This window comes from Nannospalax galili, unplaced genomic scaffold, assembly GCF_000622305.1.
Source record: "Nannospalax galili isolate Female #2095 unplaced genomic scaffold, S.galili_v1.0 scaffold381, whole genome shotgun sequence".
NCBI lineage: Eukaryota > Metazoa > Chordata > Mammalia > Rodentia > Spalacidae > Nannospalax > Nannospalax galili.
The window spans coordinates 1,801,092-1,827,081 of NW_008347312.1; the positions used below are offsets into that span (position 1 = coordinate 1,801,092).

The 25,990-nt window shown below is 40.1% G+C and overlaps 1 protein-coding gene across 1 annotated transcript; it reads right to left on the reverse strand.

The window, feature by feature from the left end:
* Nucleotides 1-112: 112 nt before the first annotated feature.
* On the reverse strand, nucleotides 113-25,990 carry LOC103742750 (cytochrome b-c1 complex subunit 2, mitochondrial). The gene is made up of 14 exons (XM_008843833.3): nucleotides 25,836-25,990; nucleotides 22,890-22,973; nucleotides 22,641-22,790; nucleotides 21,285-21,349; nucleotides 19,535-19,591; nucleotides 18,177-18,301; nucleotides 16,865-16,962; nucleotides 12,308-12,365; nucleotides 11,215-11,310; nucleotides 10,776-10,975; nucleotides 8,297-8,377; nucleotides 5,925-6,001; nucleotides 1,639-1,792; nucleotides 113-364 (listed from the first exon to the last, which is right to left on the reverse strand). Exons 1-14 carry the CDS (start codon nucleotides 25,866-25,868, stop codon nucleotides 281-283), a joined length of 1,362 nt encoding a protein of 453 aa, XP_008842055.1. The 5' UTR covers nucleotides 25,869-25,990; the 3' UTR covers nucleotides 113-280.

Genomic DNA, 25,990 nt, shown 5'->3' on the forward strand with positions numbered 1-25,990 from the left:
CTCTTAATGTAGCTGCTGAACTTAATTGTTATATTACTGTTTCCTTTAAAGCATCTAAAACAAAGATCTCAACATATAATACTTGTTGACAACCCATGAAAAATGCAAGAAAAACATTTAAATACCATGCTTTATTGACTTTAGGTCAGCTGTGAATAACTATTCACATTTATGTTTTAAGGTATTTTACCTCTCTGAGAAAATGACCAATGTTAAGAGACTCTGATTTTGATGTTATTTGGTGGTCGGGGATCTCTTCTCTGTAATATGTGTTTCTGTGTTACAACTCGTCAAGGAAAGGCGTATGTCCCAAGTTCCCACTTGCTGCCATTGACTTCTGGCCAGAAACAAACTTTTTTGCAGCCTTAAAACAAAGGACAGAAAGTTAATAATAATGTATCATCAAGTAGGTAAACTAGTCATTTTGAGTAATACAGCCTCTTCAGAAAATTAACTATGAAATGCCTAGTGCTTTATTTTGTTTGAATATGAATAACATCATATGTACAACTAATCAAACAAGAGTTCTCTTGATAAGAAGATAGTTTTGAAAGAGGCATAAGGAAAATGTCACTGGCATTCAAAACCAGGGAAAAAGGGTTTTTAATTCTGTTATGATTTCAATATGTCTGGGTCAATCAAAATACCCCAACTGTTAACATAAAAGTTCAATTCTTATGTTCTGATTTTTTTTTTCTTTTAGCATGGGACAGAGAGGTACTTGTGGTGGTACTGAGGCAGGGTCTTGTATGGAGCCCAAGCTAGCCTAGAATTCACAGACTTTTTGCTTCAGCCTCCAGAATGCTGGGATTCTAGGCACATGCTACCACACATGGCTGTCCTGGTATTTTTCATGTCACCATTTAAAATTTGAAGGTGAGTTGTTTAGATTAAGTATGACACCACAGGACAGGCCTAGGTAGAGCAGGAGACCTTACATTACCCTAGTTTAGCTTTTCTAATGCAGGAGAGATAGGGTGGAGGCAGGTGAGTGAGAACTCACAGAGCCATCACACTTAAGTATAGCTATTTAGTAGACTATGTCATAATGAATTTGGGGACCAACTGAAAAGAAGTCAGCGTTAGTATCTAAAAACAGCCTCATCTCTTTTTCTGTTTCATTGTCTGTATACACTTGGTGAGAGGATGACTGAGATATCCACAGTGGAAAGGTGGGTGGTATATTTAATGTAGAAAGGCCCCGGCAAATCCAGTCATACTAGATTTATTTATTCTGGAGTTCACCTGTTTTATTAGTCCTCCAAACAACTCTATCTTGTAGGGAACAATAATGTATGAGAAAGGCTGGGGAAAAAGAACAGAAGAACGTCTTAGACTGAAAAGAGTAAAGAAAGCCCTCAGATCCTGGATGGTAGAGAGGAGAAATAGTCACTAACTAGTATTTAGGTAAAATCCATAAAACTGCCAGTACTTGTTTCTTCTTGACCTCTAAAGTTTAGAATGGTTTAACCTGGTGGTCACTTATTTGAATGAGTAAGATTCATGAACCTATGGATTGAAAGAGGAATTATCTGCAGACCTGATGGTAAAGAGCCCTTCTGTTCCCACAATTCTTCTGAAAGTGGATCATTAAGGTTACGTTCTCTGAGGTTAAATCAGAAGATTTCATTTGCTTACATTTATGACATCCCCATCAGCCACTGAATCAATTTGCTGAATGACAGTAGATGGTGGTGTGTAAGACCCAGCAAGCAGAGCCTGTGACCCAATTTCATTCAGGAAACCCTCTGAAGTCTCCACAGACATTAGATATCCAGCTTTCACCTTGCTCCTGTCCAATAAAAAGTGGGAGTCAGTTTTTTTGTGGTTCGATTTTACATTTATTTTTATTTTATGCAAATGTTTGCATGAATGTATGTATGTGTATCACATGCATACAGTGCCCATGGAACCCACAAGAGGGTGTCAGATCCTCTGGAACTGGAGTTACAGACAGTTGTGCGCCATCATGTGGGTGCTGAGAACTGAACTCTGCTCCTCTGTAAGAGCAGCAAATCCTCTTAATCATTGAGCCATCTCCCGTTCCAGGAGTGTTTTATATAGCAAAGCAAGTTTTAAAGTAGGTACCTCAAACAGGGTAGTAGCTGAAAAGAGTTGTATTTCTTCAGATTGCCAAGTTTTTATTATGTACACTTTAATTTGGGAAGCTGTCAATGCAAAACAGTACTCAACATTCAACAGGCTACCTTTTGACTTTAGATTCTAACTTAGATCTAGGTAAAACTTATTGGTTTATGAAGCAACTTTTACCATATGACTGTATTTTTAGTGATAATTTCAGGCATTTCCAAAGAAAAATCTCCTCATGTGGGCTCTTAATGTATTGTCCATTTGGCTGTTGATTTCACACACACAAACACAGAGCACCAAGTGCTACTTCTCCATCAGGATTTGTCTCAATGAAGGAAGGGTATGATGGAGAAGGTAGGTAGAAAAGAACAGTACCAAGTCTTCTAAGCCCCACAGCTTAAATATGGACACAAAAGCATCATTCTGAATAAAGATGAAACCCAATTCACAATTCTTCCATCAAGAAATTATTCCTTACAAACATACCTTCAAAAATCACTTGAAATAGCTAAACCTTAAATGAACTATCATCCATTCCCATTCTATAGCAAGACTTCCATTTAGATGTTATAACTTAGTGACTTAGTGCAGCAATTTTACTACCCTATTATCCTTTTATGTATTATTTTATGTATATGACTGTTTTGCCTGCATGTAAGTACACTGTGTGTGTGTGTGTGTGTGTGTGTGTGTGTGTGTGTGTGTGTGTGTGTGTAATGCTCCGCAGAGGCCAGAAAAGGGTGTTGGATCCCCTGGAACTGGAGTATGGATGGTTGTTAGCCACCACGTGGGTGCTGGGAATGGAACCTAGGTCCTCTGGAAGAACAGCAGGTGCTCTTAACCACTAAGCCATCTCTCCAGCCCTCACACTATTATCTTAAAAAAAGATTTTGATTGTTGTTGTTTTGGTCTTTTTGAGACAGGGTCTCTCTGTAGCCCTAGTTAGCCTTGAACTCAGAGATCCATCTGCTCTGCCTCCTGAGTGCTGGGATTAAAGGTGTGCCTCAACCATGCCCAGCCAAAAAAGAAAAAAGATTTTTACCTGTAATAAATTTTACCAACATGTTATTAATTTTTCCTTTCAACATTTGACACCTTAGTTTCTCTTTCATTATAGGAAGACTAAGCACCTTACAAGAAAAAGTGAAATTCAATCAAAATGAGAGAAAACTTATTTTGCCATTATTAACCCAAATTTCATTAAAAATTTATTTATATATATATTTTTATATTTATTTTATGTGTATGTGTATATTGCCTGCATGTAGGTAAGTGCACCATGTAGTGCAATGCCCGCGGAGGACAGAAGAGGCTGTTGGATCCCCTGGAACTGGAGTAATGGACAGTTGTTAGTTGTCATGTGGGTGCTGGGATTTGAATCTGGGTGTTCTGCAAGAATAGTCAGTGTTCTTAACCGCTGGGCCATCTCTCCAGCCCCTATTTATATTTTATGTGTATGAGTGTTTTGTCTGTATGCTGTTCTGTGCAATGCCCATGGAGGTCAGAAGAGGGTGTGAGATCCCTTGGAACTGGAGTTATGGATGACTGTTAGCCACCATGTGAGTGCTGGGAACTGAATCCAGGTCCTCTGCAAGAGCAGCCAGTGCTCTTAACCACTGAGTCAGCTTTCCAGGGCCCTAAATTTCATTTTCTACATATTGTCCATACTTAAGCAAATAAATTTTGTTAAATAAATCAGATTTTGATTTAGATCCTTCTTAATTCAGCATTTGAATTTATTCTCACTGTATTGTGTTTCTGAGGGATTATATACATTTAATAAGATATAATTTTCTAGTATCTCAGCATAAAAAAAACTAACCAATATTAATGGGAACAGAAATGTGGTGGTTTGAACGAGAATATCCCCCATAAGCTCCAAGTATTTGAACATTTTGTCCCCAGTTGGTGGTACTGTTTTGGGAGGTCTTAGAAGGTGTGGCCATGCTGGAGGAAACATGTCACTGGAGGAAGTGGCCTAAAAGAGTTACGGCTTGCCAGATCTCCAGTCACTCTCTGCTTCCTGTGCCTGCTTGAAGATGTGAGCTTCTGCTTTCTGTTCCTACTCCAGGCACCTACCTCTGCTGCCATGCCTCCCTGCCATGATGGACTGACTCTTGTACCTTTGGAACTGTTAAACTAAATAAACTTTTTCTTTTATAAGTTCCCTTGAATCATGATGGTTCTATCACAGCAACAGAAAAGTAACCAATACGAAGTGTTAAAGGTCACTCCATCCTGGTTGTAATGCACACTCTGTCATTACAACACTAAATGATTATAAATGAGCTGCAAGAGTCAAATCTTGAATTATCCTAAGCAGATTGTTAATTTAAACGTCTGTAAAAATGCAGGTTGGTTTTAACTTTGCCTGATGTCTGTCTTTGTTAGTCAGAGGAACTCCCTAAAAAAAATGAGGGGTGGTGGTGCTAACACATTCAATCTGGTCAATGAGAATTTAAAAATCATCAAACAGCAGAAAATTATTTTAGTTGTTATTTAAAAAATACAAAACAGGGTGGGGCATGGTGAGGCATGCCTTAATTCCAGCACTCCAGGGGATCTCAGTGAGTTCTTGGCCAGCCTGGTCTACATAACAAGTTCTAGGCCACCCAGGGATATACAGTGAGACCATTTCAAACAATCAACCTAAACAAACCAAATAATCATGTATCTTAAGCCCAGTTGGGAATCTATACCAAGAAAGAACAGTTGATATTGGGTACCCATGGTTCACGGACAGCAAAATCCATAAAATGGATATTTACATACAAGCTATATACAACCCCTTCTGTACTTTAAATCATTTCTAGATTGCTTATAATACTTAGTACAATATAAATACTATGTAAATAACTACAATACTGCATTGTTTAGGGAAACAATGTCTGCATGAATTTTGTTCCTCAAATATTTTTTATTTGTGGTTGGTTGAATCTGCAGATGCAAAACCTATATAGAGGGCCAACCATAATTAATATAAAATATAAAAATGTTTTAAGCTCAAAGATATCCTTTACAGCTTAAAATTTACAACTGCAGATAATGTCTAGCAAGTATGTATATATATTATGTGCATATGTATGCATATATATCTGTATGTGTATATGTATGTATATATAGTCCTCCTCCCCAGACAGGGCCTCAAACTCACAATCCTCTTGCCTCAGCCTCTTAGAGTACTGGGATTACAGGCACGTAACACCATGCCTTGTTGGCAAGCATATTTTGACACACTAATATTGTTTATAGACAGGTCTTTAGTACTCTAAGTAAATTGAAGCATCATTATGATATTGGTTGGCAAGATGGCACAATGGGTAAAGGCCCTTGCTGCAAACCTGATGACTGGAATTTGATTCCTGGAAGCCAAGTAGTAGAAGGAGAGAACCAACTCCTGCAAGTCATCCTCTATCCTCCACAGGTGTACTGCGGCAAAGACACTGCCACCCCCCCACGCCCATATTTAAAAATTAAAAAAAAAAAGGAAATCAGTGGCAAGGGAATGATTATTTTTGTCTTTATAATTTTCAAATTTATATAATAAGCATGCTATGTAAGTAAGATACACATATATATCTACACATATATATCTACACAATGAACTCACTATTTTTTCCAAAATGAATTATCAAGGGTTGGAGAAGTGGCTCAGCAACTGAAAGGGTATACTGCTCTTGCAGGACCTGAGTTTGGTTCCTAGCACCCACATCAGGTGGCTCACAACCACCTTGAGGTCCAGCTCCAGAGGGACACACACACACACACACACACACACACAATTTTCCCCCTCAGAGAACTAAAACATGGAACACATAAACATAGAAACTTACTTGGCGGCTTGGATATCTGCACTGGAAAGGTTTCCTTGAGAAATTGACTTTACTTGGCTGTAGGCAGCCTTGATAACCTAGGACACATAAGCAAAAGTTGGTTATCTGTGGCCAAAGCCCGAGTCTCCTGAGGTTCTTCTCCTGAGGCAAACACACAACATGGAATGTTACTTCTGGAAAAACAGCAGTGTCCATTGGGAATTCTATAGTCACTGTGTTTTTCTGGGAGGTTATAGAACACTTGGGACATGGGGCCTGGCTAGCAGACATAGTATCTGGAGTTACAGCCAGTCCTACTCCTGGTCCACTTCTCTCTGCATCTTGATTCACTAAGATGTGAGGGGTTGCTGCTATACCCACACCACCATGAACTCCTCCATTGCCTTCCTTACTATGATGGAAACCATGAGCCAAAATAAATCTTTAAGTTCCCTCTGTCAGCTGTGTCACAGCAATGAGAAATGTAGCTAACAGACAGACCAATATCTAAGCAATCAAGTTTCTTTCAAAACAAGTGGCACTGTGCAGGAACTGGTAGAAGAGATGGTTCTTCTCGAGGAAGAGCGCACTCAGAGGGTTATGCAACTAACATTACAGTCTCTATTTACTAGGATGCTGTCCATATACAGCTAGTCTGTAAGGCTTGTACAGACCTCGAACACCAGGGAAACTAACTGAAAGGTGAGAAACTGAAAGAATCAAAGACCCACTGGAGTGAGTACTTGGTACATATTTGCTGAACACATAAATTAGGAACCTGTTCCATGATCTTCTTCATCCCAATCCTGGCACCACTCTGGATCTGTGGCTTATAGCGCTCTATTATCGCCTATATTCTAAAACTTTGATTTTTCCTCTCTGTTCATTACCCATTCCCATAGCCATACTCCAGACCTGAACATAACCTAGAAAATCCTGACAGTTTCCATTCCAAAGTCGTTAACCACACTGTCCTCATTCTCCCACTTTATCAAGATCTCTAGTATCTCAATTTGCCTACTTCTTCGAGAGCTGTTAGGCTCCACAGGCTCCTCAAACTGGCCAACACCCACAAACCATCCATTCACTCTCTCCTGCCAGTGTTCCCAACTACTTCCGCCCTTCCTCATTCTAATGTACCCACTTTCAGGACTCCTACCTGGCCTGACTCCTATTACCACCTCCTTCATTTCCCTACTAGAGTAGTGAATGCCAGTGAAGAAAATGGCAAACTAGACCTGGCTGATTATACTATGAATCCATCATCATTCATTTCAAGGAGGCACTGTTGTAGCTGTCCATTCTGTGTATGCATTTAGCCATTCATTTGTCCCTAATTTCATATCTTATTTCAATCTTCTCTCACCCTCAAAGCTGCACTTCCTCATCTTGGGACAGTGTCCCAGGGTTAGCTTTTGTTGCTGAGGCTGAAATGTTTTCAGTGTTCTTGCTTCTACTTGCTCCTGCTTTCCCAGACTTGAGCCATTTATTGTTCTCTAACTCCTGTATCTGCTCTAACCTATCTTTCCTTCATAAATATTTCTTTCAAATTAAAACTCTCAGTTAATGACATTTGTATATTGTGGTTTAAACAATACATCTAATTTCTGTTTTTTAAAATTTACATTTTTATTTTATGTGTATGAGTGTTTTGCCTGCATGTATATAAGTGCATCATGTGTGTGTGCCTGGTGCTCTTGGAGGCCAGAAGAGGGCATCAGATACCCTGGAACTGGAGTTTAGTATGGTTGTTAGACACCGAACCTGGGTCGTCTGAAGAGCAGTAAGTGCTCTTAACTGCTGAGCCATTTCTCCACCCCTGTAATTCTCTGTGTTTTACACAGGTAATAATACAGCACCATAAACATTCTATGTCATTCTAGCCCCCAAATAACCTTGTGACCAAGGATGACCTTGAACTTTTGATCCTCTTGCCTAGTGCTGAGGTTATGAGGTTGGGATCACAGGAGTATACCACACCACACCCAATTTATGTGGTGCTGGTGACTGAACCTAGGGCCTCATGCATTCTAGGCAGGAACTTTACCAACAGACCTACATCCCTAGTCCTCTTACATCTTTTATCCACAGCCCTGACCCCTGATTTCAATACAATCTCTATAATGAAGACCTATAGATATGCATCTTGGCTTGACCTCTCCTGGGTTCTGAAATACAGATTTGTCAGAGCCAAGTTAAAGTCACTGGTCCCAAGGAAGCATCATCCCTTCAAGTATTAGTATACATTTTTAAGCTTTCCCCAGGGCAAACAATTCAATGATGTCACACCACAGAAATCGGAGACAAATCATGATGTTTAAAACAATTTGCATTAAATTAAAACACATTAATGAGAAAAAAAACTCTTTGGAGTTAATGAATTTGTAACTTACATCTCCAGCAGCTGCAGCCTGGGAGATAGTGTAAATTCCAAAGAGTCCAGAATCTGAGTAACTGGCATTAAAAGCAGAAACCTGAAATACAATGAAACTTTATTGTATGATATTTTACTAGGTAAAATAGGTCTTAATTTTCCCCCATGATTGTTTATACATTATCCTTTTCAGAACTGCAGTGACTTAAAAAAAATTTTTTTTTTCTTTTTGAGACAGGGTCTCCCTGTAGCCCCTGCTGTCCTGGAACTCACTATGTAGGCCAGGCTGGCCTTGAACTCACAGAGATCTGCCTGCCTCTGCTTCCTGAGTGCTGGGACTACACGCGTGCACCACCATGCCTGGCAATTAAAATTTTTTAAAATTTCATTTAAACCTTACTAAAACAACTGCTCATCTTCCTTTATGTTGGGTATTTTCTAACCTTTTCTTGATGACTAAAGGACAGTACAAACACTGCAGCATACAGTGTGGTCTAGTGGTAGACTGTGGACTCTAGCATGTGACAGACTGCTGTTGGTGCCAAATGTCTTACTTGTTTTTACTTCTATACTCTAAAGGCAAAGAATTAGACACAAATTTGGTCCTAGTGGTCCCTAGATATCTAAGGTAGCAAGAAATTTAGCCTGTGGATAATAGGGTGAGCTGAGTTTCAAGCTCGTAAAGAACTTGAGTGCCCCAAATAGTGTTTACAGTATTTATGTAAACTATTTACATTATATAAAACCCCACTAAAGTTGTTTGAACATGTGGTCTTTCAGATTCTTGCAAGAGATTTATTAATGTCTCTCTGGATATAGCCTGAGAAGTCCAATTTCAAAAGAGTGATAAAGATGATTCTTAAACACACGATGAATTGAAGATCACTGGTTTAGTATATATAAAGCATAAGGAGAAATACACTTCAAGTTTAATTATAGTTCAAAGACTATCCTAGTCACACTTCAAACTTCTGGCTAATTTCTGAACCAATTTCTATGATGACAGGCTTAGGAGGTCAGGCCTGCTCCAATGTTGCAACACAAAAGCATTAGAAATTTTCACTGGGGAAAACTGAAGCATCAAGGAAACAATGGATTATGAGTCAAAAGAAATCTGCAGATTAAAACCACAAAAACTTAAGACAATGGATTTCACACTGAATTCCAGGAAACCCTAAGGCTCCACACATAAGATTCAAAGAGCAGCAGTGCTCTTAACTGCTGAGCCATCTCTCCAGCCCCCCAAATTTCTTTACAAGTTAAAAATGTGTTGCATACTGGGAATCAAAAAAAGTTCCTCAGCTTAGAAAGTCTGGAAACTTACAAATACATATTAAAAGAAATAAAACAGAAGAATGATGTTAATTTTCATGTTAGGTGTCAAATGACTGAAGTCAGGGAAGGACAAACCTACGTGCTCCACGTTCTATAGCAGAAACGGACCAATGTGCAGCCCTACAATTTAGTACATTTATTATTTTCTTTCTTTTTTTTCTGAGACAGGGTATTATGTAGTCCAGGCTGGCCTTGAACCCTGATACTGTCTCTACTTCTCATGTTCTAGGATTACAGATGTGTGCCACCATATTTAGATCATTGGTTACCTTTCAAAATCATTCTAAAAGTCATGTGGTTAAATACTTGGTAAGCAGTGGCTGCTATTTCATAATCTCTCTCATTTGAGGCCGGGTCTTACTATGTTATCTAGGCTGGCCTTGAACTCATAATCCTTCTGCCTCAGCCGTCCAAGTATTGGAATTACAGAGTATGCCACTATACCCAGCTGACATTTCATGTATTCCTGATATGAATATCTCTATTTTGAAAGTTTCAGCATTTTCTTGTCATAAAAGTGTCTTCAAAAGTTAGTATGAACTGGGCATGGTGGCATACACCTGTCTCTACAGGAATATGAGGTCAAGGTCATCTTTAGTTACACAGCCAGTTTTGAGACCAGCTTGGGCTACATGAGACTCTGGCTCCCCCAAAAAGTTACATGAGCCTTCTGTTATTGTCAATTTTTTTCTGTGTGTGTGTGCTAATTTAATCTCAGACTAGAGGGGAGTATATAAACAATTTCTTGTCTTCTTGCTCACTTGGTTAGAAAATAAAGGACAATAAATGCAGGAAGTAACCACAGGAACAGAAGGCAGAGAGGAAAAACACTGGTTAGAATCTAGGGGAATACCTAACATCTTATTGTAAAGGAAATAAAGCATGACTTTTTATTATTTCTTTTTCTTTGGTCTTTTTGAGACAGGGTCTCTCTGTAGCCCAAGCTGTCCTGGAACTCACTATGTGCAACCAGACTGGCCTTGAACTCACAGAGATCCACCTGCCTCTGCCTCCTGAGTACTACTAGGATAACAGGTATGAGCCACCAAGTCCAGCTTCTATTTGTTCATCTTAAATTTTAAGATCAGACTAATAGATAACCAGGGTAATACCACAACACCATGCCTCTAAAAACTGGAGAGATCCTAACTGCTCAGACTTACATCAAAAGGCTGGTGATTTCCTTTGGCAATAGCCTGGCTTAGGAGGCTGGTGGTATTGCTGCCCCTCTTGACATGTGGTCCAGCACCAAGAACATACTGAAGAACAGTAAATGCATTTGCTTCTGTGCTTCCTAGAGCAGCACTTTCTGCTACAACAGCAGCATGGACAAGGCTGTCTCCATTCTGCTCTCGGATTTCACCTGTGGTCATGTAAGGAGGCGTGAGACAGATTCATTACCACTGGTTTTATTCAACAGTATTCTCTATGACACAGTATTAACTAACTAAGGTTAGGACTTGTGCATCTGTACACATGCACAAAACCCCCAAGTTTAACAGATAAGAAACACCTGAGCCATCTAAAGCTCTTCTGTGAGATGGCTTGGCAGCAGTATGTCTATGGGATATGTTATTACATCTAACAAAATAGAATACTTACTTCCACGGTACTTGGTTTTTGCACCAGCTAAGCCAAGCCCACCCCGCATGTTGAGAAACTGTTCAGCAACTTGCTTTAGGACAGGATGACTCACACCTGTTTCAGTAGAAGCAAAAACAAAGCTAGAGCCAGTATTTCTAAAACACAATTATAAAACATCTCATTTTTCCTTGTTTTAAAATATGTAATTATCAAATTAAACTATGGGCTGGCCAGATGGCTCAGAGAGTAAAGGTGCTTGCTGCACAAGTCTGGAACTGAGGTAGAAGAAGGAGAGAACCGATTCCACAGAGTTTTCCTCTGACCACTGAATATGTACAAGGGCCCATCCCCCAAGCATGTGTGCATGTGCACACTCACACAAACTTAAAAAATTTAAATTCAAAAACAAAAACTCAATTATAGAAATAAACGGTAAAGAAAACACGAGTCTTCCTGCCAGAATACCACTCCTTTCTGGTATCATTTTACAGTTTATTAATGTTAACAATTAACTACTATATTTTTCTAGATTTTTTTCTGTATAGTTATTAATATTATCTTAGTTTTCTTTCAGTTTATTCTTTTGTGATGTTAGAGGCTGATTCTAAGATTCACACAGGCTAAGCACAAGCACAACACGTGGTTCCACCACTGAGCTATGTCCCAAGGCCCTACTTTTTTTTTGACAGGGTCTCCCTGTGGCCCCAGCCTGCCTGGAACTCACTATGTAGCCCAGGCTAGAGATCCACCTGCCTCTGCCTCCCACGTGCTGGGATTATAGGTGTGCATCTCCATGCCCAGCCCCCAAGGCCCTACTTTTTAAAGGTTTATTTATTTTTATTTTATGTGTTTGTAACTCCAGTTCCAGGGGGACTGAATGCCCTCTTTTGGCCTCTGTAGGCCCTGCACACACAGGCATACTTACAAATATGCAGTCAAAACACTCAAACACATACTATAAAAAAAAAAAACAAAACCTTAAAAAAGTTAAATCCTATCCTATCCTGCCCATCTCATTAGTTTTCAGTCTGTTCATTCCTTTGCACACATAATCTCAGTTGAAGGGATGCTCTTGGGAAGCAAACTGACATACAGGCAATCTCAAACTTACCAAGTCCAATCAAAGCCATTCTTGCACTTGTAAAGTTGTTCTGAATAAAGTAATGTAACTGAGGAAGTAAAGAATAGTTTTATTAATTGTAAAGGTAATATTACTATAAATATAAAAGCTATAAAACATGTAAGTACAGTATGGCAGGAACTAACTATCCAGGCTTAAATGCTGTTATAATGGAGTATATAGGATTAATTAGTGCTGAATTACACTGACATTTTATCATTAAAAACTATGGCTTAAAAGAACTAGAACTTGATTGTGGTCATGGTTCTACAACTCTGAATATACTGAGAACTACTGAATTGTATGGGTGGCTCAGTGGTTAAGAGCACTGACTGCTCTTGCAGAGGACCCGGGTTCCATTCCCAGCACCCACATGGCGGCTACGAACTGTCCTTAACTCCAGTTCCAGGGGAATCTGAAGCCCTCTTCTGACCTCCGTGGCATTGCACAACATGGGTGCACTCACATACATGCAGGCACTACACTCATATACATTAAAAAAAAAAAAAAAATATATATATATATATTTCAATCAGAATTGTTACTTAAAAAAAGGAATAAAAGGCTAGTGAGATGGCTCGGTGATCATTAAATGCTTGCCATTCAAGGGTCAAGAGCAGAGTTTGGATCCCCAGGGCTCATGTAAATGCTGAGTGGGCATGGTGGCCTGTCTGTAATTCCAGCCTTGGAAGGCAGAGCTGGAATCACCAGAACTCTTGGTTTGACTGAGACCCTGCCTCAAATAGGAGGAAAATAGAGGATAATTCTGAACAAAACCCTTGGGCCTCTACATACATGTACACACTTGTGCACCCCATGCAAAACATGCATTACATGCATACTATACTACAAATGGAAAGGGGAATAAAGAATGAAAATAATCTATATACTGATTTGAACTTGAAAGAATGGGACCCAGTTAATGACATTTGTATATTGTGGTTTAAACAATGTGTCTAATTTCTGGGTTTTTTTAATTTACATTTTTATTTTATGTGTATGAGTGTTTTGCCTGCATGTATATAAGTGTATCATGTGTGTGCCTGGTGCTCTTGGAGGCCAGAAGAGGGCATCAGATACCCTAGAACTGGAGTTTTGTATGGTTGTTAGACACCATGTGGGTGCAGGGAACTGAACCTGGGTCGTCTGAAAAGCAGTAAGTGCTCTTAACTGCTGAGCTATTTTTCCACCCCCATAATTCTTTGTGTTTCACACAGGTATTAATACAACACCATAAACATTCTATGTCATGTCTAGTATTACTACATCTCTTTTACCCATCTTTGAAACCAATCTGTATAAAACTTTTCTTGCTATTAGGTCAGTCAATACCAGGGTTTCTGTGATGGTTAGTCCTGCCTATCAAATTGATGGGACTCACCTAGGAGACACACCTCTGAGTCAGTCTAGGAGGGCATTTCTAGATAGGTTTAATTGAGGAAGGAAGGCCCAACCTGAAAGTGAGTGGCACCACCCCGTGGGGTGGGGTCCTGGACTGAATAACAAGGAGAAAGCCAGTGGAGCAGCAGCATTCATCTCTCCGCTTCCTGGCTGCAGATGCAGTGTGACCAGCCGCCTCACACTCCTACCGCCACGCCTTCCTGCCACGAAGGACAGTACCCTCAAACTATGAGCTGATAAAGTAGGTTCCATATGAAATTCTAGAATATGTATTTAAAACCAGTCACCTGAAGCTGGATGCAATGATGTACATCTCTGATCTTACTTGGGTGAGAAACACGGGCTGAAGGAGACTGAACTTTTCACTAGTTTATCAAGATGCTGTGCCATAAAATGAACGGTGAACATCTATGGAAAAACATCTTGAAAGCCACAGTATTTTTCCTTTGCATCCCCTTTAGCCTAGGGAAGTGGGACTTTCTGATATATCTAAATTCATAAATTGTCTTTACTTGGTAAATGCTACAGAATTCTTACGTATGTTAATTTTTGTTTCTTTTTTAAAAATTTCATATTATGATGTGAGTGCTGGCATAGATGTGCTAGGGTGCATCTGTAGAGGTCAAAAGACAACTTTCAGGAATTGGTTCTCTCCTTCCATGGTAGGATACAGGATAAAGTTCAGGTCTTCAGGTTTGAGTGGCAAGCAACTGCTGAGCCATCTCACTGGTCCTCAGTTAATATTTCTGAAAGATTAGACAGTGTGCTGCTCTACAGACAGGAAGCTTATATGAGTCTCCTAATGCTAGATATTAACTTGTTTCTAATTTTTGCAATTATAAAGTAATGCTGTAATAGATGTTCTTGTGGATAAATGTGTTCCATGCATTCTTTGGCTACCTATATGACACACAACTTCACAAAGGTGAATTTGACTTCTGAAAAATTTAAAACTCATTAGAAGCTGGTCTTATGAGAAGTGCTGCCAATTCAAGTTATATGACATGAATTATGTTTCTCCCACACTGGACAAATCTTTGCTCAGTATCCCAGGCTGGACTTGAAATGGTGGCAATCCTCTTGCCTGAGCATTCTGTGTTGGGGTTATAGGTTTGAGTCAGGCACCCAGTTTATGCATAATGATTGTGCTGGTTAGTTTGACAATGAAGTCACCTGGGAAGAGGGACCTCAATTGAGGAAATGCTTCCAGCAGACTGGCCTGTGGCTATGTCTGTGGGGCATTTTCTTGATTGCTAATTGATACAGGAGAACACAGTCCACTGTGGGTAACGCCACCTCTAGGTAGCTGAGCGAGCCCAGGTAGCAAGCAGGCAAGCAGTGTTCCTCTGTGGTCTCTGCTTCAGTTCCTGTCTTGGGCTCCGGCCATGGCTTCCCTTGATAATGGACTATGACCTGTACAATGAACCCTTTCCTCCTTGAGTTGGTTTTGGTCAGTGTTTTATCACAGCAACAGACAACAAACTAGAAAAGTGAGTCCATGTCATGGAATTGTAGACATTATATTACTGAGTAGATCAAAAAGGAAAAGACTATAATTTTCTGAGCACCTAACCAGAAATGAAATGAGGAAAACACTTAATTCCTGAGTCAATACTTACTAAGTGTTGATAATTCCAAATTTTTCTCTTTAACTGTGTATGTATGATGTATGTGTGTGGACACGCGTGTGGAAGTTAAAGGAGAACGTTGTGGAGTCAGTTCTCCATGCCCGGCTACAGGCCCCAAATTTTATATCGTTTGATAAAAACTTGGGGGAAGGCAGGGAGGTGGAAGGAGTAGGCAATTATGACTTTTACCTGTCCGTCTAGCTACACCAACAGATCTAACAATCAGTGTTTCTTGTTTTGGAAACAAAGTTCTTTGGCATACATTTATCTATGACATGTGATGAATCTGGTCTGCTAGCCAGCCCTTGAGGAAAAGGTGAATGACCAAGTGAACAGGCTAATATCTGAATTAGAAGGAAGGAAGAGGGGCTCATTCTCAGCTATGTATCAGAGGTATTGAACATTTATGGTAAAGTAGTTTACTGTAATATTTAACCATTTGTTTTTTTAAAAAATACTTTATTATTTTCATTTTATGTGTATGAATGTATTGCCTACATATATTTAAGTATTGAGCAATGAATGCCCCCAGGTCAGAAGAGAGTGCTGAATCCCCTGGAACTGGAGTTACGAACAACTGTTAGCTCTCCTGTGGGTGCTGGGAACTGAACCCAGGTCCTCTGCAAGGAGGGCATCCAGTGCTTTTAACTGTTGAGCCATCTCTCTAGCCCCACATTTGTTTTTAAAACATGCATGTCCAGAGAAAAGGTTACAAAAGAAAATACACCAGGTATTAACATCAAGTTCCTTTAGGTATGTGAGAGTTGTTTTCTCTGCCTCTGAGCCTTTGTTCTCTCTTCCTCTGTCTCTGCCTCTCTGTTTATGTATGTGTATGTCCATGTGTGAAGGCCAGAGGAGGATGTCTGGTGTTCTTCTCTATCATTCTGCCTTATTCCCCCGAGACAGGGTCTTTCTCTGAACCCGGAGCTAGGCTTGGAGCAAGCCCCAGTGATGTCCCCTGCCCCAGAAGGCTACAGGTATGTGTGGTCACTCCTGGCTTTTTATATGGGTGGGATCCAAACTCAGGTCCTCATGGTGGTGTAGCAAGACCTTTACCCAAAGTCATCTCTCCAGACCCATGTGAGACAGTTTCTTGTCCTTCATTTTATTTGTCTTCATTTTCAGATATATCCTTTTGGTCTTTTGAAGACAGGTTCTCCCTGTAGCCCCAGTTGGCCTGGAACTCACAGAGATCTGCCTGCCTCTGCCTAGGATTAAAGGTGTGTGCCACTACGCCTGGATAAGATAAACACATTTTATCATTAAAAAATTAAAAAATTTTTTTATGTGTATGAGCATATTGCCTGCATGTATGTAAGTGCACCTGTGTCATGTAATGCCCGTTGATGGTAGAAATGAGTCAATTTCCCTAGAACTGGAGTTACAGAGAGTTGTTAGCTGCCATGTGGATGCTGGGATTCAAACCTGGGTCTTCTGCAAGAACAGTCAGTGCTCTTACACTGAGCCATCTCTCCAGCCCCCAAATAAGCACATTTTAACACAAAGTTTTATCAGTTACCTCTTCTGGTGTCACTTTTCCAATCCTATAGTCAGGACAATACAAGGAATTAGCCAAGGCATTCTTGTAAGCAGCATCATGCAAATTCTCAATGAGGCCTGTAAGATGGATAAGGTACCGAAATGTAATTTACACGACGACTACAGTACTTTTAAATGACGGCAACAAGTCTATACAAATTTGGGATTCAAATATTAAGAAGACTTGAAACTTACTGTCATGTAACCTCTAGCAATGTTTAAAAAATTCTGCCAGTGGAATGTGCAATAACAAAGATTACACACAGCAGTCTCCTCAGGCCAGGGTCGACCTCAGCAGGTTTTTAACTTTAACCCAGGTAGGATCACCTGCCATGTTTTCTACAACTTTGCCACCCATTTCTTTGGTAAAGGTGCTGAACAATAATGATCAGATTCCTCTATGACACAAACATCACCATGAACTATCACTGCCACACTCCGTCCCACTCACCGAACTGCAGATACCTTCTGTAACACTAAGCTGCAGGCTTACGTTCTGGAGGCCTACGTTCGATAGGCCATGCCACCCTAAGCCACCACAGTAGGCCCCTTATTCTGCTGTTTGTACATTTCTGCCCCCAGCACAAGTTGGATTTCTGACAGCAGTGCTTGTAAACACATTTGTTTTTCCACTTGAATTTGTCAAGATTATATAATTAAACATTGCAAATATCAATACCAGAAATTCTTGTTTTTCAAAAATTAAGGGGTTTGCTTTTGAAAGATGGAGTATGGGAGATGGGGGGAATTAGTTAAATAATCTTAACAATAAACTATAACAATAGAAGTGCTAAAATAAACTGCTATTTGGTTTGTTGTAAGTAAAACTATTAAACTGGGGGTGAAACAAAGAATATCTAAGATTTTATAAGCAATTTGCTTCCATCAAACATTAAAAATAAACAAGGGGCTAGAGAGATGGCTCAGTGGGTAAGAGCACTGGCTGCTCCTGCAGAGGACCCAGGTTCAGTTCTTGGCACCCACACGACTAGCAACCATCCTTAACTCCAGTTCTAGGGGATACAATGTCCTCTTCTGCTCTCTGTGGGCACTGCATGCGTGTGTCCACTCACATACATGCAGACAAAATACTCATACACGTAAAATAAAAATAAAAATCGAGATTAAAAACAAGTACAAATGTTTAATAGTAACAAAACAAACTACACTCTTAAATAACAGTACATTTTTGGAAGGTATTTTCAGATTCACATAGGGAAAAATTTCCTTTCCAAACTGATCTTCTCAAAGGCAGTATCTTGGAAACTGAATGAATCTGTCAATGTACTTACGAGCCTGTGGATTCTGAAAGGCGACAGCTTTGTCAATCTTTAGCTGAGAGTGAAGGGTAGCAACTTCCCAGCGACGAAATTCTGGTGCTGTGGTGACATTGAGCAGGAACTCCATTAGAATCTCACTGTGGAAAAGAAGAGAAGACATGTAGGTCAAAAATTTGCCTGGGGCCCAGCATGGTGGTGCACACCTTTAATCCCAGGTGGCAGCAGAGGCAAGAGGAGCTCTGTGAGATGCAGACTAGCCTGGTCTACATAGTGAGTTCCAGGCCAGCTGGGGCTACAGGCAGACCTTGTCTCAAAATAACAACAAAAAACCCCATAAAACTTCACCCTCATGTCATGGCACAAGTCCGTAATCTCAGCATTTGGTAGGAAGAGGCTGGAGGATTGTGTCTTCCAGGCCAGCCTGAGCTACACAGTAATACCCTGTCTCAAAAAACCCAAGGACCTGAGTGGTAGTTCGGTGATAGAATGCTTTACATTCCTCAAGGCTCTGGGCTGATCTCCAAAACTCTCCTTACCCCCTCAAAATACATAAAAAAATGTAAGATCAATTCAACATGCTAAACTGCAATCTTATATTATACCTTAGGCATGTGGTTAGTAGCCTTATGAACATCAGGTTTGTGAACAAGAAACTAAAATAAAAGTCCAAGTTCACCGAGACACCTGACAAAGACAACTGAGTAGCTTAGTCTTTTTTTAAAATTAGAATATGAAGTATTAAGTTCTTCATGGCATTTTCAAACCCAATTCATTTCGTTGCTCCTTCTCTCCCATCTCCTCTCCCATTCCTCTCTCCGCCTTGTAACTCTTCCACCCCGAGCAGCCTCAGTTCATGCAGCAGCCTCAGTTCATGCTAGTGTTCTACTGTCCTTCCTCCTTCCTTAATACCTTTCTCTCCTCTAAAGGTCCACTTTAATGACTTATACCAACACTCACCTACATACACACCTATTTGTAAACATTAAAAGCTAGGATCTGCATATGGGGGAATGTAGTATGTGTCTTTCTGAGCCTAGGTCTCTTTACAGAATATAAGCTTAGTATTTTTTTAAAAAAGCAGGTTACTTTTCTTTTACTATAAACTTTTCCTTTGAGCGGGAGTTACAGGTAGTTGTGAGATGCCTGATGTGGGTGCTAGGAACTGAAATCTGGTCCTCTGCAAGGGTAGTATGCACTCTTAGCATCTGAGCCATCTCTTCCAGACCCTAAATCTTTTTTTCAATACATTTTTTTTTGGGTAATAAAATAATAGGTCTCATGATGTTTTCACACACGCATGATGGGACTTTGCTCATTTCTGCCCGACCACGCTCCTAAGAGCAGTATTCTAAATCTATACAAATACTTACACATCATCCCGTAGGCACTCCACGGTGTAAGCCATGTTTTCCCTGGTTGCAGTCACACTGAATCATTGGAGATAAATGACAGTAAATTATATGAATCAGGAAAACAAGCCTTTTCTTATAGCTTCTTTGTTAAATCATCCAATTCCTTTGTAAAGAAAGTTACTGAAGTGTTAACAGAAAGTGGAAAAAATATATGCTCAACTAATGTTAAAAAAAGTATTAAAATGGCATATAAATCCACCTTAAAAAGCAATCAAATTCTGACTCAAGCTACAATATGGTTATCAACTCCAAGGACCTTATGTTAAGTTACTGAAGAACATATATTGTAAATTTGCTTACATGAAGAACAAAATGACAGCAAACATGTAAAACCGACGTTCCAACATAAGGAATAGTCCAAATCAGAGAGAAAAGAAGGCGGTGGTGGCCGAGAGTGATGGGAATGGAAGTCAGTTTAATGGACACAGAGTTTCAGGCTCAGTATGTAATGCTAAGGAACAACACTTAACAAAACTTAAAGTGGCAAATTTTATATTATGTGTATTTTAAAATAAAAGCCAGCAAATACTGAAGACTTCCATACCAATGCCTCCATACCTCCATGCTTCCCATACCAATTCCTTTGTTCTCTCCCACTCTAGAAACCATTAATTATCCAGCACTTTGTCTTTAAAATTCTTCCATGTTCACAGATTTATTTCACTTCCTGTTGTATAGTTAGTAAATGAGCTATCTTTTTTTTTTTTTAAAAAAAAAGATCTATTTTTATTTTATGTGTATGTATGCCATCTGGGTTCTGGTGTCTGTGGGGGCCAGAGGAGGGCAGCAGATCTCCTGGAGCTAGTGTTAGGTGGTTGTGAGCTATGAGACAGTGCTGGGAACCAAACTTGGATCCTTTGGAAGAGCAGTAAGTGGTTGTAACTGCTGAGCCACCTCTCTAGCTCCAAACTCTTAGCTGTTGGTGGTTCCATCACAGCTATCATTCTTTTTTAAAATTTTATTTATTGTTTTTATTTTATGTGTATGTGTGTATTGCCTGCATGTAGGTGAGTGCATCCATGTCACGCAATGCCTGTGGAGGGCAGAAGAGGCTGTTGGATCCCCTGGAACCGGAGTTATGAACAGTTGTTAGCTGCCATGTGGGTGCTAGAATTCGAACCTGGGTCTTCTGCAAGAACAGTCAGTGTTTTTAACTGCTGAGCCATCTCACCAGCCCCTCAGCTATCATTCTTTACCCACTTCCCTGAAATGGATGCTTTTAGCTTTTAGTCTATACAAAGAAAGACTATCTGTTGAATTTTTAACGACTGATAGATATTTCTTGATTCTTTTCTAAGTGATTCAATCAATTTAAACTTCCACCAGAGTAAGAGATTCTCTATCCTGATTTCTGCCTATATGGCATTAAAAAAAAAAAATCTGATGGGTATGAAATAGTATTGTTTTTGGTTTCTTCTTTGGGGAATAGCCTTTTCCTATCCTTGTTCATTCATTTTTGGGTAGTTTTCTTTTGATTATGTTTTTTTATTTTTCCAAACAGAAATCTTTTGCAGACTGTCTTGCAAATCTCTACTTCCAATTACTTAAATATCTACTGTATGCATAAAGATGTTTTACATTTTTGATGAAAATTCATCAATTTTTTTTCCTTCTCTTTAAGAAATTTTCAACCACTTTGCTAGCAAAGGAGTTGACTTAGAACAATGTTTTCTGTCATTTTACTATTTCTTATGTCTACTTAACAAACCTTAATTTACCACCAACTGCTTCAATTCCACGGGTTATCTTGAAAGATGAAGCTCCTTTGGTAGTCTTGAAAAAGAAAGGATGCTTTTCTTAATACTTCTTCAATGCCAAGTCTGCCAAGCATCACACTATATCAACACCTATTGTCTGTTATTAGCAGATCCAAAAAGAACTTTACTAAGGAGGTGCTAACTAGGATTTTAGTTATGAATTATTCTATGTATACACACACACACACACACATTTTTGTTTTGTTTTTCTGAAACAAAGTCTCCTTATGTAGTCCAGGCTGGCCTAAACTTTAAGCAGACTAGACTTATACCTTAAACTCTAGATCTTCCCATCCCAGCCTCCTGAGTACTGGGATTACAAGCTACACGCCACCACACCTTACTTAGATTTTAACATAAAATATGACTCCGTAAAAATTCCTCTATCAAATACAAGCTTACTAAAGGTCTAAGTCTATTCTAAAGAGCCTTGTATATGAGAAAAAGCACTATTTTTTTTCCATTTTTTGGAACTATTAATTTTTTTTAAAATTGATTATTTTAGCACTGGTATCAGCTGGATAATAACTTAACGGCTATCTGTAGTCAATATCCTGTGGTTTTTTTATATATGGGATTTTACTCATTTGAACAGCAATCCTCCAAAATTCATGTCTACCCAAAATCTGGAAATTTGAGTTTATTAGGAAACTGGGTCTTTGTAGATACATTTAAGGTGAAGTTAAATTGGATTATCAAGAGCCATAAATCCATTATGACAGGTGTCCTCATAAGAGGAACACCTGGACACAAGGACACACAGAAGGACAGCTAAGTGACAAGAGAAGCAGGGATTGGAGTGATGAAGCTTTAAGCCAAGGAATGTAAAGTATTATCACGAAGTACTAGAAGCCAGGAAGAGGCAAGCATGGCTCCTTCTCTTCTAGGGGAAGCATGGACTTGCTGACACCCTGCCTTTGCATTCAACCCTCTGAAACTCTAAGAAAGTATTATCTTTTGCTTAAGTCACCCAGCTTGCGGCAACATGATATGGCAGCTCATGGAAACTAATATTGGGATGTTGCTTTTAGGCTTGCTTTGTTGTTTTTATTAAGAGGGGGTTTCAGGTAGTTCAGGTTGGCATTAACTCCTGATCCTCATTCCCTTGAGACAAGGTCTTCTCTCACTGACCTGGAAACATCTTTTTGGCTAAGCTGGTAGGCCCACAACCTCCCAGGACTTGTCTCTGCGTCCTGAAGCTGGTGCAACAAGAGCTCAACCATTTCCCTCTTCTTCAGCCCCTTAGCTCTCAAAAGGTCCCAAGATAGCACAGCACTTCCAAACACTGAGCTAATAAAGATACTTACCAAAGTGGATGCAAGACGTAGTAAATGAGAGGTTCCTAAGTTGTTGGAATCCTCATATCTACTGCCTGCTTTAATGAATAATCCAATTCTTGCTAGAGGAGCATAGTTTTCCAGAGAAGCAATCACCAAACCATTTGGTAATTTGGTAAACTGTAATTAAGATAAAGCAGAGATGTTATCAATATCTCTCCTTTTACCAAGGAGAGTAAAATATATGTGAATTCTAGTGAGCAAGTCAGTGGAACTAACCTCAAGATCCTGAGGCTGTAGAGGCACTCCTCCAGGGGCAGCTGCAGCTTTAACTTTGGGGGCAACTTTGAGGGAATAAAATCTCTAAACACAACAAGACAGGTTATACATGCTTCTCATAAGAACAGAGCTTCATATGTAAAAGCACTATATCAGCATTGTCAAACAACAAGGGGTATTCAGCAGTAAAAAGAGCAATAACCAATTTATTAACCTATCAGTCTACCAAAGTCACTTTTTTTTTGTTTTGTTTTTTTTGAGACAGGGTCCCTGTAGTCCCAGCTGTCCTGGAACTCACTACATAGACCAGGCTGGCCTCAAACTTTGAGAGAACTGCTTGCCTCTGCCTCCCAAGTGCTGGGATTAAAGGCATGTGCCACCCAGCTCGAAATCCATTCTTTATATATATTTTTTTGACATGTTTTTTTTTTTCTCCTTTCTTTTTATAAAGTTTTGCAATGCAGCCCTGGCTGAAATCCATTCTTTATATATATTTTTTTGACATTTTTTTTTTTCTCCTTTCTTTTTATAAAGTTTTGCAATGCAGCCCTGGCTGGCCTCAAACACATGATTCTTCTGGGATTACAGGCGTATACTATTATGGCCTGAGCCATTCTTAAATTTCTATTTGTGATTTATAGGTACTACCACCCTCTGTGTTCATTTTTTACTGTTTTCTTTACCTCTTAACTATCCCATTAAAGTTTCAAGTGGTTCTTTCTGGTTGTAATGTTTTAAAAGTTTTAAAATAATTGGACTGATGTCAACACCTTTATAACATTCAGCACTACTGCTTCCCTAATCTGCCAGTCTCACCTCTTAAATTTATTTTCCAGTTGAAGTAACTTCCACGTTCTTAATCATTTTAGTAACCTTTAAAAAAGACAAAGTAGGGGGCTAGACAGATGGCTAGGTGGTTAAGAGCACTGGCAGCTCTTGTAGAGGGCCTGGGTCGAATCCCAGCACTGACATGGTGGCTAACAACAGTCTGTATCTCCAGTTCCAGGGGAATCTGATGCTCTCTTCTGACCTCTGTGGGCACTGCATGACACAGGTACACTTACATACATGTAGGTAATATACTCATAAACATAAAATAAAAATAAAATATTAAAAAGGACAAAGTGTATCAACTTCCTTAAAGCCCCTAAATGTTTCCACTGCATTTTCCTTGTGTACTATACCGAACATACAACTAAGGGTCTTAACTTCTTTTTCTAAATATTTATATTCTCCTAAGATCAACAATACATTAATCAACAGCATATTCCCAATATAATATGCAATAATTTGGATGATGGATCCAAAATGCATTCACTTTGTTGTTGGTTTTTTTTTGAGACAGAACCTCCGGGTAGCCCTAGCTAGCCTGGAACTCGTTAAGTAGATGAGGTTGGCACTGATCTCAGAGATCTGGCTGCTTCTGCCACCTGAGTGCTGGGATTAAAGACATGTACTATCAGGCCCAGCTTACTCCCCCGACTCCTAAATAATATGCAGTAGTATACAAGTTATTCTGATTACATCTAAGGTTCATAGGGTTACTAGTGGAGATACAAGCAAATAAAACTTGGTGTCCTAAGAGCCAAGATAGATGTTGCTGTAGTTTGCCAAGAGCCCCTGTAGGTCTATAATGCTCTGACTCTGCACTGTCTCAACTGCTGTTTGCTGAAAGGTCAGTCAGTAGTGCTGTCCCAACTTGGCTGCTGTTTTCACTTGTTCTTAGTATCAGAAAGTATTACTACTTTCCCTGTAGTCCGACTTTTTAATTATAAATTACAGTGAGCTCTTGGTCACTAGCAATTGAGTTTGCTGAATATGGTGCTGGTAGTCACTTGTGATTTTTGCCTCTGATTTCCCAAACTGTAATTTCATCATATACTGGCATAGCAGTTCATATATGAATAATCCACACAGTTCCATTAACAAGCAAGATTTAGGTGCTTCCAGATAGCAACATTAAATGCTGTGAGCACAATCACCTTCAAGTTTACTGCAATAATTTTACTTTTGTCCTTCCAACTGTTACCTCTGGGCTCTTTTTCTCTACTGGAAAATGGACCGGAGGAGCGCATTTTGGGAACTGCCTGTCTGTCTAGGCTGCCCTCAAAGTACTGTTAGCAATTGCTTTGTCTAGGTGTGCCAAGAATACGACTATAACCTAAATTTGTATAATCTGCAATAGAAATATTTAAAGACAAAGTTCAAAGAAACAGCATTCCCAGACCTGGTCTTTTGCAGCATGGTCTAGCAGTATTTTCAACCTAGATACTACTGGCATTTTGGGCTTGGTACTTCTTTCCTGTACGGGGTTGCTTTTGCATTGTAGGCTGTTTACAGCACTCCTAGCTTCTAGACGCCAGAAATACCCTCTCAAAGGGTTGTTATAACAAAATGGTCTCTACACATAACCATTCAAGAGGGGCAAATTAGCCCTTGCTGAAATCTAAGTGCTCTCCTTTTCCTCTCTTGATAACCACTGCTTCATACTGAACACCAAGTATTTCCCCCAAATGACAACGACATTTAATTTGGGCTTGAGGAGGACCCTTGATCAAGCACTTGGGAGGCAATGAATGAAGTTGCGGGCACTCTGATAAAGGTCAGACTGGCGTTAGATTATCACAGGTTGGGGAGCTCATGCTCCATAGGAACCAAAGGGCAGAGGCCGCAGCAGGTGAAGGGCCGTCCTCCCACCCCACCCTCCTTCCCCAGTGACCTTCAGGAGTCTCCCCGAGCTGCTGCATCTTTCAAGCCCGCCCTTCTCTTCGGCTTTCTAGCATTAGGTCTCTCCCGCTCCCAGGACGAGCCGAGTGGCCCAGCCCGCAGCCCCGGGTTCAGCTCAAGGGCGATCCCGGCCCGAAGCCAGGCCCGCGGCCCGGAACCCGCAGCCCTTGCCGCGCGGCGGACAGGCGCTGCCAGTCTTGCCCCGCCGCCTGTGCTCACCGAGAAGGACCCGGCTCTGCTGAGTAGCCTCATGGCTCAAGCGTGTGTCCGGAACCCCCACGGTCAACGCCACTTCAAAGAAAGCAAGATGAGGTCGGAGGACCGGATTTTCCCCAGCATGCCCCGCGAGAGCGGCGCCACGCCCCCTTCGCCGG